Source organism: Sphaeramia orbicularis, chromosome 16, assembly GCF_902148855.1.
Source record: "Sphaeramia orbicularis chromosome 16, fSphaOr1.1, whole genome shotgun sequence".
Taxonomy (NCBI): domain Eukaryota; kingdom Metazoa; phylum Chordata; class Actinopteri; order Kurtiformes; family Apogonidae; genus Sphaeramia; species Sphaeramia orbicularis.
Window position 1 is genome coordinate 32,577,824 of NC_043972.1, and position 15,580 is coordinate 32,593,403.

The 15,580-nt window shown below is 37.8% G+C and overlaps 1 protein-coding gene across 4 annotated transcripts in view; it reads left to right on the top strand.

Annotated features, from left to right (window-relative positions):
* fhod3b (formin homology 2 domain containing 3b) overlaps positions 1-15,580 on the top strand; it is a 114,318-nt gene that overhangs the window by 58,024 nt on the left and 40,714 nt on the right. For all 4 annotated transcript variants that reach the window (XM_030157321.1, XM_030157322.1, XM_030157323.1 and 1 more), the window contains exons 4-5: positions 5,783-5,850; positions 8,094-8,199. In XM_030157321.1, the coding sequence (XP_030013181.1) occupies positions 5,783-5,850; positions 8,094-8,199 (174 nt within the window). The remainder of the gene's footprint in view (positions 1-5,782; positions 5,851-8,093; positions 8,200-15,580) is intronic.

The following is a 15,580-nucleotide window of genomic DNA, read 5'->3' on the forward strand; positions in this document are numbered from 1 at the left end:
GCATAAAAATTTACCTAATGGAAAAACAACAATTTTGCCAAAAGTCTCATTTTTCAATTAAAAGTTTTTGCACTGGCAAGAGGTGGTTTTTCGGGCGTAGTGCAAATGGTATATCACCCAAATCTGCAATGGAAAGACCTTTTTCGCAACTAGAGTCAGGTGAATTTAAAAAACGGATGTTGATGTATATTACAACAAGCGAAGAAGAAGAAGAAACATGTCGCGGTATGTGTGGACACACCAGGAAACCCCATCATTTTTTAATTTAGTACGAGATAGAGGGTTAATATATAATAATAATGAATATATCTGTAAATCAACACCACATTTACCTTCGTTGCCATGTTTATGGAATGACTTCTCATGTCACCTCACGATAATAAACAAATCATCGCATTTGTGATTTAATGGGAAAACCGATATTGCGCACTTCTGTCTTTTCGGCATTTAGTAAATATCGGTAAAGTTTTCTGCAGATGTCAATGGAAAAGCGACTACTGAGACATATAGCAGAGGAATAAGACATCACAAAACAAAAAAACAAACAAACAAAAAAAATTAAAGGGTTCCACTATGTAGTTACCCAATCACTGTGTACACAGCACACATTATCCAGAGTCAAGGTGCATTGTCTGCTGTTCTACATAAGAAATAAAAGGATTCCATACCACATTAAACTAAAACCAAATCTTAACTGAATCTTTACACAGTTGGCACCTGTGGGACCCTGGTTTTATCTCCACAGCGACAAGTCCCCATGGGATAATGTGCAGTCATCAGTCACCCACTGGCACAACAAAACAAACATGCACATATAGAGCTTTGATGTTTAGGGGAGATTACATTAAACCCAAAACCAAACCCTCACCTTTAAACAACTCCTAACCCACATATTCAATGATTTACATTGTGGGGATGCTTCATTTTATCCCAGTGAGGGATGACGTAAACAAATTTCTAGCTAGACACACACACACACACACATCTTTGTGCATGTTTGCTGAAAGTCCAGGTGCTGATGCATCAGTGTCTGGGTGCTGTGCTGTGATCTGGGCTCTATCATCAGTGTCAGTGATCAATGTGCAGTGTCTGGAAAGAACGAAGAGCAGTTAAGAAGAAAAAAGAGCACACATATCGAAGGCTTAGGATTTTAACTCTAAAGTGGAAACACAAATCCAGGCTGCTTTGTGAAGGGAAGGTGTGATGAGTAACCTCAAGTATCTTCCTCTGTCTTTCCACCCCAGTGATCAGAGAGCGTGACTGTTTAAGAGGCTTCTACTCTAAAGTCTGAGTCATCTTCCTGAGGTACAGATGAATGGATATGGCCTTACCTTGACCTGCATGAGGGAGTGCAGTAATTAAAAGCTTTGATCCATGTTTACATGGTGTGGAATTAACCACAACACAGTTAGCACTGTCATATCAGGGCCAATTTCATATAGACAGGGCGTAAATATCTAGAAAAAGAGAAACAGCATAAAAATGTAAAAAGCACAATTTATAGACACACTTAAACTACACACTTTAGCCACTGGAAAAGCAGTTATTTTTTCTTATTTATTGACATACTTAGCGACAGTTTGCTTTACTGTGTGTATAATATACAACATGAAAATATAGACTGTTAATAAAATGCAGGTCAGGATATATCAAACAACAAAATTAGTGTGTTTTGAGAAGAGATTTGAATGATGATCCCAACTTGGCAGCTCTAACATGCTCAGCCTGGGAGTTCCACTGCTAGGGGGCTGAAACCAAAAAGCTCTGGTCACAGTTCCTTCCTGTTATTTATAAAGACATAAATCAACAGTATTGCACAGTTTCCCTTCTTAATACCTCCAGACTTGTAGAGATTTATTCCTGGTGGATGTTGTTGCCGAGACTCTTCCGTAAAAGACTAGCCCTCGTCCAACCTACAGCTGTGGGAGCCATGTACGGCCCTGAATGCACTAAACACTCACAGCTCTGCTCTGCTAATACCAAATACCATCAGAGTCATGAATTAGAAACACGACGTCTTCTGGAGATAAGGAGCTCTGCTGGAATCAGACTGTGAGTTGTTTGATTTCAGAGTGTATCCTCATCAAATGTGTTTTCACCAAACATCCAGATGGTCGTCAGTACAGCGGATACAGCTCCTGATTTCTTGACTGCTTGAAGTTGAGTGGATTAAACAAATATTACTCACTAAAATCACATGTGCCAGATCCAAACACTGGGTCATGATCCACAGGTGGTTCACAGGAGATTTTGACTGGGTTACCACATAAATTTGTGCTTAACCAAATCAAAAAACAATCAACAAGAGCCATGTTTTTGATAGTGTCTGTAAAGTGATGATTACTTTTATTAACTAGAAGCACTCGTAGAGCGCAGACCTCTGCCAAGGCAGATCAGTGGCCCCCCCCACCCCCGATCACCACCAAAATTTAATCATTTGTTCCTTGTGCCAATATCAACATTGCCTGAAATTTTCATCCAAATCCATCCATAACTTTTTGAGTTATCTTGCACACAGACAAACAGACAAACCAACGCTGACAAACACATAACCTCCTTGGCGGAGGTGATAAAAGGCTTGTACAGATTCTCCTTGTTTTAATGATGGAAAAGCACTTATTACCCCACCCCCGAAGGGGAGGCAAGGGATTTTGTTTTTGGTTTGGTTTGTTAACACTCTAGCAGCAAAACTATTGCTTGAATTCATACTAAATTTGGTTTATAGATTGCTAGTGACCCAGAATAAATGTCATTATATTTTGGGAAAAATAGGTCAAAGTTCAGATTTTTAATGAATTTTTAAAATCTTTTTTTTTGCTCCTATTTACTTATAATAGGTGAATTTTCACGTCTTTAAAAACATCAAGTTTGTTTCAATGTACTTCAAACTTGGCACATATATAGAGGCAGTTGATATGCTGACATCAGCACATGCATAGACATGATGACATCAGCTGGATCGATGCCAAAATAAGCTACAGTACGTGTGACAGGTGGGGTTTGTTGTGCCTGGTACCACTTGTTTGTTTCTTTGTTTGTTTGTTAATATTTTAGCAGCAAAACTATTGGTTGAATTCATACCAAATTGAGTTTATAGATTTCCAGTGACCCAGAATAGATCTGATTACATATGGGGAAAAGTACATCAAAGTTCTAACGATTTATGAATTTTTAAAAATCTTCCCATTTGCTTATAATGGGTGAAATATGTTCTAGGGGTGGGGTTTGTTGTGCCTGGCACCACTTGTTACATCTTATTTCAGTAATTCTTAAATGAGTCATGTCTTTAATAACACAAGTAAAACAGGTTTATCCAGCATGTGTCTCTGTTTTATGTGGAAATGACCATGAACGTTTATGTACATATGTGTAACTTTTCTTCTTATTAACTACAGTCAGTAGTTTGGAAAACACTATGTAAGACCAAGTTGTTTTACTCGTGAGATCTTTAAATCAAACCATTTAGATGCAGTATATACTTTAAAGGATACCGTCAACCTAGAGTATATACTGTCTGTTTACTGGTTCCTGCTTTATATTAAGTTTCTATGTGGATTGTGAAAAAACTGCATGTCCCAAAAAAGTCCACGAGTGCTCCCTCTGTCTGCCTCCGTGTCTCAAAGTCGCCCATATGTGCCCACAGATCTGGCAGGCATCACACACTCTGTCTTTCTATCTGTCTTTGTCTCAGTTCATCAGCTGAAGGGATTTACTCCACGGCTGAGGAGGCCAACAACAATAATGAATAGAAGCCTGTAGCCCTGAATCCCAAGCGTACGCACTTGTCTGTGTGTGTTTCTCACACTGGTGAAAAGAATCAGGGCCAGCTGTTTGTAAAGACGAGGAGCTTATGGACACAAGACATACGTACAAGGAGTGTAGTGAGGGTGTGAGGAAAAAGATGCACATGTTTCATTTGAACTAAACACACATCTGCACAAAACAGTAATAAATCATTTTCAGATCAGATCAGTTTTACATTATGTGAATTGTATTGTAACAAGTCCAACAGTAAGAACATGCTTCAACCCAGTGGTTCTCAAACTTTTTACAGTGGAGTACCCCCTGAAATTTACTTTTTTAGCCAAGTACCCCCAACTCTTACTTCAGCATTTTTGATTGAAAAAAAAATTGGCAAAATTTGTTACCGTTCCAAAGGTGTCTGTTTATATTTTCAAAACTTTGTAAACAAACAACATATATTTAACTGTAATATATATATATATTTTTTAAACTATTTTTTTAAGTAAATTTTGTGTGCAAAATATAAACTGAAAAGTGTCCTCTTTCATTGATAAGAAAAATAAATAAATTGGTCACTAATTAATAAATGAATCTGTCATCAGCAAAAAAGAATTACTTAGCTACTCAAATAAACTCATTTTGAATAATATAGAATAGAAATGTTCTTAAAATGTTACCAAAGCTTAAACAAGATGATTGACAATATAACTATTATATGAATGTATTTATTGTGTTTTATATTTCAGCATTAATTGTCATTATTTATTTTGTATGATTTTATCAATGTATTTTTCCAAAAAAATTTCAAGTACCGACCGGGGTTATGCGTACCCCACTTTGGGAACCCCTGCTTTAAAATATGATTGTTTGTGAACTGATCAACCTAACCCTCCCTGATTTACAAGCATCATACAACTTTACAATATGTACCTATAAAAAAAAAAGAAAAATGATGAATACAAACAACAGAGAATTAATGGGTATCAAGATAGAATGGATGCAAAAGGACATAGCAAACAATCTGCATTTTAATTTTATTGAGCAGGAAAAATAGATAGAAGTCAGTAAGTACAAACAGCAGCATCTGCAACATAAAGTAAACATGTATGATGGTTATATACAAGTTATTTCTTCATATAGTACGTCTTTATAAAGTGAAAACCTGCCTTATTGTATCCTTGCCAAATTGTGTCCATGTCAATCATCTGACACATCTGTACAGATTATAGTATAGATAGTACAGTCAAATACAGAAAAAAATGACATTATGCTTCATGTAGTCATAAGTAAATAAGAGATGCTGAGACAGAGGGAGAGCGTGACAGCAGTAAACTGCACTGCACTAGACTGCACTGCAAAGCATGAAGCTGTATCTGCATTGGTACCAGAGGTTTTGCTGAGTCAGAGAGAGTTCATACAGCAGTGATGAGCAAGCTGCAGACATTGTGCTCAGCGCTGCCACCTCCTGGCAGACACTGACAATTACATGGCTTCTGCAGGAATGTTGCAGGAAATGTTCGGCTCCATCATGCAGATCTGTCATCCTTCAAATCACTCTTTTAATACCCTGTGGACTTTATGTAACTGATTAATGGGTGTGTTGTTTTAGCCATTGTGGTGGCTTAAGTCTCTACCTTGACTTTATATTATGGTAAGCTGCAGATATGGCTTTGTCAGCAGGAAACATCCTCTGTTTGCTAACAGATGTGGTCTTAGTTGCTCCTACTGTTACAGTTTTTTTTTCACTTGGAATTCTCATGATACATATTTTTCACATTTAGCTCATTTGGATTATTACTGTCAGTAATATATGTGTACTTGTTTTACTTATGCAAGGAAGTGATTTCAAAGAAGAAATTTGTGGTTCATTGATACATCCGTTTTCTATAAAATTCTAGTTACAAAGGCTTTATTTTTGCTAAAATGAGTCATGATGAGCATAAATCTCTCGTCCATTTGTTTGTAACGTCATCTAAAGACACCACATGTGTAACTGTTAGCTGATTTTTCCACTCTCTGTTTTTCTCTCTCCATGCAGAAAAACTCTACAACTCAACTGGGCGAGAGCTACGAAGAGCACTCTTTTCCCTCAAGCAGATTTTTCAGGTAATTACAAGTCTTTTTCACAGCTACACATCACTGTATTCACTGATCTGCATTTCCAAGTCGCACTAGTCCTCATGTGAACCGTTCCTTGCTTCCTTCTGGGTTTTATATTTGCATACATTCACATGTGAGACCTGCACACAGTATCCTGCCTGCAGACATGCATCCGTGCACACTGTGGTACGGCAGAGTTTTCCTGAGACTCAGTTGTGCTGCTGTGAGTCTGCCGTCGTGGCAGCTGTGTAGTGTTCAGGTCTGGTCATACTTCACACACTGGGCTGGGCCGGCCTGGCGGGCAGTCGGCTGCAGAGGGGGAGGGTTAACCAACAGTTGGATGGAAAAGAGAGCAATGGATGTTGATGCAGGCTTAGAATAGATCAGAATAACTAACTCTTTAGACTCTGGATAGGTTTGAGAAGTTTTGCAGTGTAGGGGTATTGATTCACCTTGTTGTCTAGTAAAACATAGCTTTATCTTCAGTGTGATAACTTTAAATTGCTGAAGTGTGAGTGCATGTATTCGTTTCAGAACCACAGTTCATCCAGTTTTCATAGTTCACCACTTTATGTTTAGAGGCTTTGCCAAATGACTGGAGTTTCCATCACAGATCTATACCAAAGCTGTTGTGAAAGCACTTATACGTACTCCTGAGAGGGAAGGAGTCCTGACCACCCCACAGTGTTTATTGCTTGGCTTCCTCTCTAAACCATGTGAATAGTAAAGTGCATCAGAAAATGTAAAACCCTGCAGACAGCCTCCTGCCTGGCCTTAAATTACAGAGCCTTCAACAGGTGTAAGAGACGCAGGTGGTTTTGTCATCGAGGACAAAATGCAGGATGAATTGGAGAGGTCACTGCAACACGAAACCATTTGGGCAAACTGTAGGACACAAGCAGAGCTTTTACAGCGAGACTGTTATTTAATGAGAAAAAACAGAAGAGTAATCAAACTGAGGACGCTGTAAAGGTTGAAGAGGAGTGGCCAAGGTCTGACAACTGACTCCATAATGCAAAACAATAATATAAAACATGAGAATGGTTTGTCAATGTTCATGGAGTAGTTCCACATCAGTCACATCAAAAGATCTGTTTTATTTGGGATGTGTGAGGTAACAACTAGGTTTCTCATCAGGTCAAATTCTTAGTCACAGATTTCAAAACAGAGTCAACAGGGGAGTTTCCACAAATGTATTTAATGCACAAATTGAGATTTTGCACTGGAGCATGATTATGGACACATCAACATGAAAAACAAACAAACAAAAAAACACTGTTTTTGCTTTCTAAAGGTGTTTTTTGCTGTTTTCACCAAAGGGTAAATGCACATAGAGGAAATAGATACACATTTTTTTAATTATTATTATTATTATTATTATTATTATTATTATTATTATTATTATTATTAAATTCTGAAGTTGTAACACTTAATTTAATCTGCTGACTGATTAGTGTTTCCTGCATCTTCTCAGATATTCTGATAAATTATGAAAACATGTCTGATAGTAGTATGGACTGATGAGAAGACTGAATTTTTTCTGATCCATGAAAAAGGACATTACAGACATTGTAGATGGAAAACAAAACCAGAATGCATTGCTTCTTCTACTGTATTTATTAAAGCCATCTGTAATGTTGTCATTAGCACCCCCTGCTGGTGACACAACACAGTCTTGATTATCCTCATACCAGGTTGTGGATAATAATTTACATTTCTGTTTTCCAGACTATTAGTTCACTTCAGATTTGCTTGACATTTTATGGAGGAGTGTGAGTTTGAGCTTGTAAAATGATTTACACAAATTATCTCAAAGTTTGTAGTTGAAATTCAACTGTAAACCTGTATAATAAATCTGAGGAATTGAAATTTGTACATGTGTAGACAAGATTTGGTTTTGTAAAACAGTTACACAAATATAATTGGAAAACCAGATGGATTTTGTGAACGTCTCTGCACAAACAAAAGACACAAAGCAAAAAAATACATGGAAAACCCAGCCCTTTAGGTTCCTACACATTTTATGACATTGAAATTATAAGTATGAATGTTGACTTTAGAGACTGATTGGATAGTGACAATCCAAAGTAGAATGAAACTGTCCAGTCAGAAGTTTACATAGGTTTGGATTTTGTACCGCAAGCTTTAGAATAGAATAGAACTTTACTTCACCTATTGACCATATTTTGAGCCCATTTTTATGATTTCTTTTTCTAAAAACTGGATGATTATTTCTTCTTTCTCCCCAGGATGACAAGGACCTGGTGCATGAATTTGTGGTGGCTGAAGGACTGACATGTTTGATAAAAGTGGGAGCTGAAGCCGACCAGAACTATCAGAATTACATCCTCAGGGGTACGTCCTTTGCACAACTGCCCAGTTTTGCACTGAAAAGCTTCTTCTCTACTACTATTAACACTTTCTCACACATCAAATTTACAGCACGGGCTCGTCGAGGATGTGATTAATCAACCCTGTAACACTTCGCTTTCCATAAACCTATCCAGGACCACATGTGTTTACGTACACCATGTAAATTGATGATTCTACTTTTTGACCTTCTCACACTCACACATTTAGGGTGTATAAACACACTCAAATGTGTGCCACAGATAATATGGAAGTTAGGCCAGGTTTAACAGCTGTTTAATTTATCTGTCCCGTGTTGGCGAGGTGAAAGATCATGTGTTGAGGTCAAGGAGGTTCAAGAGCAGCACGTTCAGGAATACTAAAGGGGTTCAGAGCGCTCGCTGCAAGGTCACTACTATTTAAGAGCCTGCTGTGAAGGGGCAGGTCACACATGCTTAAGTGGCTAATAAAAGTTCTGGCAGGATATTGCAGATCATAAAACTAATTTCCCCTCCTCTTTTTTTTTCCTCTCCTTTTTTTCCTCCCTTTGTTTCCCCTCATCTCTTTGTGAAAGCATATACATTCAGACTTTATTTCTGTTTTCCCTTTCTTTATGATATAAATCTACTTTTATAGATGCTAACACATTAGCTTATATCACAGGTTTCACAGCCAAATCCACTTCACTTGCACAATGACTTGATAAGGTCTAAAATGACTCAGTATAGTTGACCCTCGTACATTTCTCAGATGTTGGCCCCCTTTGCAATTATTCATCCATGCAGCCTGATCCCATAAGCTTACTGTCTAATTTTACAATCCGCTCATTGTTGAACGTCTCCGATAGTGGAAAAAATATCAAAAGAGTAAAAGGGCGGATGTGTGTGACAAAGCACTGATGTTGCCCCCCTGGGAAGGTCATAAACATAAGCGTGACCCCTGCCTAGACTACCTCGTCTCTTTAATGTTCAATGCTGCATCTGAACTTGGCCAGGGCTCTGACTCAGACTGATAAATCACATGGGTTAAATGGCCAAACAAGACAGAGGAGAATGACAGGCTTTTTGGAAACTTCAGAGCTGACCACATGTAAGAGTGGGGAGTGTCATTGTGCTGTGAATAATGAGACCACTTCTCATATCTTTTCACTCCTAATTGTGTTGCTTTTTTTCATCCTCAACAACTCTAAACCTTCTTTATTTTATCACAGTGGTTGAATAAAACCGAATACTTTCTCTCATTTACTACAGTTTTTTGAGTATTTTCAAATTTTTGCCATTTTATACTTCTACTTAACTACATCTCTGAGACAGTATTACTTTTCAAGTCACAGTAACTTTCACACACATCCCTTTTTTGATGTGGAATATTTGTGATAAACAGAAGGATCCTCCTTCTTTAGCTAAATTAAAGCAAGAAAATGTATTATCACAAAGCTGACAACCAAACTGTTTTTCTGAGCTCATGAGAAGATGACGTTTTCAAAAGACAACAAGACTATAAACACACCATGAGCTTATAGAATATTATCCATTTTTGTAGATGTAAATTACAGAAATGAGCTCAGCCATAAACATGTACAGCGGTAAAATTCAACATACTCATTAATGCACCAATAAAAAGAATTCTGACCATTTTTCTATAGAATAGAATAGAATAGAATAGAATAGAATAGAATAGAATAGGACTTTATTGTCACTGTTACATGAACGAAATATTTTAAATATTTATTTAATTTAAAATATCACACAAATTGTACCCAAAACATTAACAATATACAAAAATGTAAAAAAAAAAACAACCAAAAACTAAAATATACAAAAACCTGAACTCTATAATGTAGATGGAAGAAATATGCGCAACATATAATGGATAGATACAAGTAATATAGGATATACACAAGGTGAAATGGAGAACAAGGTGCATGATTTGTGAGAACAGAATAGAATAGAATAGAATAGAATAGAATAGAATAGAATAGAATAGAATAGATCTTTATTGTCATTGTCACAGGAACAATAAAAATCAGTTTAGCAGCTCTGTCTCTGTTTAGCAGCAAGAACACTTAGTGCAAAAATGACTGTGTAAAAATACCACATAAAATACTGAAAAATGTAGGCTTGTGCAAAAAGCTACAGGATATTAGTGTATATATTAGTATATTTACTTATAGGATCAGACCACGTCTTCCACCACTGTTATTTATGTGTTGATTTATGGGTTTATGTCTGCAGACTCCACTGTTTCCCTTCATGTACTGCATCATCATCACCAAACTACCGCTGTCCCAAAAGCCCTTTTAACCCGTTTCAACTCCTGACCTAATTTCTTGCGACCAGCTGAGGAAATGTGGAGTGTAGTAGATCACTCTCCCCTGTGAGCCATGTGTTGGAGAGCACAAGCCGAGCATGTGCTGGAACACAGATGGACATGTCAGAAATGTATATAGATCTGGCTGCTTTACTGTTGATGACTTCCAAGAGGAGCTATGTTATAAGGATTCCCCGGAGGAGTGTAAATTAGATGCCTGAAGTTTTCACACGCGCAGACAGAAACTAAGAGAGAAACAGACAGAGACAGAACCAAGCAACAACAGTAATTGTGTTGGTATCAAACACTGATCTCTTCACATGTGGGAGTTTTTGCTCTAATGTCTTTCAAGTTAAAGCCAGTAAAAAAAAAGAATAGGAATGCAGCTTTGAGCCCATCTGTCTGGTGTCCATTAAAAACCTCCCGACAAAACAATTTTGCGCTCTTTCATGAATAAAAATCAATCATATGGGTCTTTTGGAGATGAAAAAGGCACAGTAACACGTGCACTCCATTCTGCATGTGTTTTACAAGAGCAGGTTCCCAGCCTAAGCTCTTTGGAACATTGCCGTCATTGTAAACGGCAGTTCCTGCAGCACTCTCAGCAATCTACACCATCTCACTTTTTTCATCTCCTCGTTTCTTTCATTCGCTCCTCTCAAGGCCCCAGAGGTGTCTGTGGCCAGTTAGTACTCCTTCAGTAATGCGGGGTAGGTTCTGGGTCTCGTTGGTCGGTTTCTGCCCCCCCTCGGGCCCCTCACACCTGGCTCGGAGGGCTTCCAGACCTGGACTTAGCTCCTTGGAGGCCTCTTTTTTTTAACCCAGGGGGAAGCTTGTATGCTTTTATCAACCCATCAGAGGGAATGGGTGTGAGGTCATTCTTTCAGAGGTGCCTATGCCATCTGGTCCTTCTGTAGGCCGTGGACCTGGTGAAGGGCTGCAAGCATACAGAAGCAGTACACGGCCTATTAAAACTAGAAACACATTGCATCTATTGGGTATTCATTATTCATTTTAGAATAAGCAGGTGGACTTTTATTTACATAAGTTGGACAAACACAGGCAATGTGTTTTACTCAACACAACCACAGTGCTCCTTTAGAAAGCCTTGACATCTTTAGTTTTACTGTATATCTAAAGTTGCAACAGCTTATCAATAGAGAGCAACTATTAAGTTAAAGTTTGAAGAAAATAAATAAAAGCTTCTGATACTAGTGTTTTAAACTAGAACGTTTTCTGTTTTTTCCTCATCTGTGACAGTAAACTGAATATCTTGGGGTTATGAACCAAACAAGACATTGGAGAACATCACCTCAGGGTTGAAGAACCACTGATTGACATTTTAACCGCTTTGTGACCAAACAATCAATTAAGTAATCCAGAAAATAAAATGTATTATCAATGAAATAATTGTTAGTTGCAGCCCTGTGTATATCACATATAATATAGTGTGCAGCTTCTTCTAGAGTTGGTGCTCAAGTTGTGTTTTGCAGATGTTTTTTTTCTGTGGGCTTACTTTCTAAAATGACAAACTGTTGTGACCCAGTTCACATTCTTTCTTCAAGTCTCATCTGTAATGAGAAGAACAAATTTGTGTATACATTTCTATATACTATTGACCGTCATCATCTTTTTTTTCTTTTTACCTTGAATACATAAATCTGCTATTTCACAGCTTCAAGTTTTATTGAAAACATGCACATGCTTTAAAAGTGAGAACAAATGTATACATTTTGGCTGAGTTAAAGCTGCAGTGTTGGGTAGCTTTTATTGGAGTAGAATTCCATAATTAGCTTTCAGCACATTGTAAGTCATCCCACTCTGTGAACTTCTGCAGAAAATGTAGTCTATGATGCAGATTCTGGCCCAGCACAAGTGTTCTCACATAAGTAGGGGGTTAAATATGTGACTGACAGTCATAAGCACTGATCACTGATCGGCTTCAGTCAGATGTGACTTCTCCAAGACTCTACACACAGGTGTGGAAAAGTGGCTTCTCTTTTTCACTGCAGTGTTAAATGGTCAGTCATCTATTTATGTTTTTCATCTTTTGATATGAACTGAGTAGGAAAATCTGATCTCTGCATTTTACACGTCTGCATTTTAAACAGATAGTATGTAGCATTAGCATTATCATGGAGCACACATTAGGAGTTGGGAGCTACCATTGAAGGCACTTAGAGACCAACTCCAGATCTTCATCAGTGTGGTCAGGGGCATTTACAGAAGAATTAACCTATTTGTGCCTGTTTTTAATGGTGGGCAAAAGTGGAGGAAATCTGTGCGATTTGGTGAGAGCAGGTAAACTCAACACAGAACGGCTCTGGTCTGAGGATCAAACCTAGAACTTTCCAGCTGTGAGGTGGAAATGCTAACATTTCTAACAATATTTATTCCCCTGAGTTTGGCTCCTGCTGCTTTAACAAACTCCTACTTTTTTCATCTTATTAGCAAAACAATCAGAATATCCTCATAATCTATCATACTGTAGTCAGTGTTAAGTACAGTTGTGCACGTATTTGTGAAATATTGTCCATTTTACTCTATTGCTATGTTTCATTTAATGATTATGCTCTTTTAAATGTCTCATAATTTAGTTTGAATCCCATTAGGATAAATTCGTTTTGCCTGATTGCTCATGTTTTCATTAAAGAATGGTGCACATTTTACTAATTGTGCCAGGGTATTTAAAATGATAAGCACAACTCTAATAGTAAAGTTTTTGGAAATGCATGGAATGAATATATTTTGTGAAAATAGATATAATGACAATAACAGATCACTAATCACTTTCTAAATGACACATTCAGTAAAAACACTGCTATATTTAGATTATATTTAGATCACCCCTGATGTAGCCTACACTCTTGTCCAAATAAATGGGCTTTTCTATTCCATTGTGTACCAATTAACACAAGCACTTCTGATCCCATTTTACTGTGGACCATCCTGCAGCTTTGGAAGCAGCTTGTTCTAAAAAGGTCAAAATGGTTTCAGTAGCACATGTCTGCACAGTGGCCAGAAAAAGAGCCCTATGGTACCAATTATCATGAGCAAAACTGGGAGACGAGGTGGAAGAACAAATAACAAGGTTTTTGCTGGATCATTGTTCCATTTCTACTGTTTACCAAAAAGAGCACTAACAAAAGTAACAACTCTGTTTAATTGGTGACTGTAAAAATGGGAGCGGCAGAGGGCGGGTAGATTAAAGCCAGACCAATTACAGTCAACTTGAAGCAATTATTCCCAGCTTTGAGACGTTCACTGTTGACATTCCTTGCCATAAGCTTTGTTTTTAGCTACACTTTTTCTGTTTGCACTCCTTAAAGGCCGTGTCATTTGTCTGTTGCTTACAAAACACTTGCCGTCTCTAAGCCTCTGTGAAACACAATTGGAAGTGAAGCTTAGATTTTTGATCTATAGCAATCGAATCAAACATGCTTTTTTATACTTTGGCGAACACATTGGAAAACACACTGCGTAAATGACTTTCATCTCCTGAGGGTAATATCTCAATGCGTTGTGTATCGTATATACACAGGATTACATGCCATAACTTATATTCATAGATTTATAACATCCACACATTGTGAAGACTCTATGAGAATAACTGTATCAAATAAGTCATGCCCGTATTTCATTTTCTACTTTAATCTCTTCCTTTCTCTCTGTAACTCTCTCTCCTGCTACCATTTTGAGATCCCCTGTTTTTAATAACACGGCCATTATAACGCCATAAGTTAAAGCACCTTGACTTCCCGGTTTCCAGAGAAAACGGAGATGTGCTGTAGTCAAGTGTTTCACAGCCTTTTAAACTGTTTGGGACTTGGAACACGGCTCCCAATATAACTCCCAGTCCGGCGTTTAGTGTCACACGGCAGTAACTTTAGTGGGCAGCCAGTCTTTTTCATAAAGTTCCAAGTGCACCTGAAACACAAGACCCTTTTGTTGGAATTGTGGTTAGTCTTTATGGTGTTTCTTTGTGTAGAGGCATAAAATTTTATGTGTAGCAGATCAATGAGCATGAATAGTCAGTGACACATTAGAGCAGCGGTTTTCATCTGTGCGTCAAGAGTATGCTGCTAATACCTTCCTCTTTTCCAGTCAAACCAGTTGATGTGGTGAATAATTTAATGTAAAACCTGCAAAGTGCTTGCGAATGCATTCACACACATAGTTGAAAATCACCAATTTTATTCTCTTATTAACTGATACTAAGATATTTTCAGAGTGTTTTCAGTATTCCATCTATTACCCTTAATTTAGACCTAAAAAAGCTGCTTTTCTGTAATGTGCAGACTCAAGTTCTTCAAATATTTAAGAGCGTAACTAAACTCCACTTTTGCTGGCTTGGCCATTTTGCAGAGCGTTAAGTGAAAGCCCAGGCTCAGTTGGGTTAACAGTGCTGTTGGAAGCTCCTGTTGGAAACACTGTGTATTGTGTTGTCTGGCTGTGTTATAGGTTGTCTGTTCTAGAGGGTGGGGGGGTCTTTACTATGGCCTATCGTCTGGATAAACATTTCCATCCTGTCTGGGCTGAGCTGAACGGATTTGTCCAGATATATCAATCTGTTTTGTGGTTAATACAGGTGCAGTTGTTTGTGCGATCAGAATGATGTAGTGGAGAAGGTGGGTTCCATCGTGAAGTGAAGAGAGTCCACAAAGGAACCACTGGCATGTGTTTGTAGTGCAGCACATTGTACTGCATGGACCGTTGTACCTGTTGAATTTTCCATACAGTATGAATTTTTCATATACTGCCATAGGTGAAACAACAGCTCCAATGCTTCAATGAGCGTCCAATGAGGCAAGGGATGTAATATAATCCATCTTTTTATCACCTCAAAGTAACTTGAGGCAAGGTTGTTGTTTTCAGTGCAGTTTTAAAACACCTCTGTACTAAATGAAATATGTGCTACTAATAAAGTGAGTCAGAGTAGACCCACAACCTTTAAAAGGCCCACAACTTTCAAAAGACTTTTCCAAGTGATTTATCATCATTTCTCATAATATTATCCTCTGCATTTAGCATTTTTCAGTTAAAATCGTATTTTCTTGTATTTAATTCACTGATTATG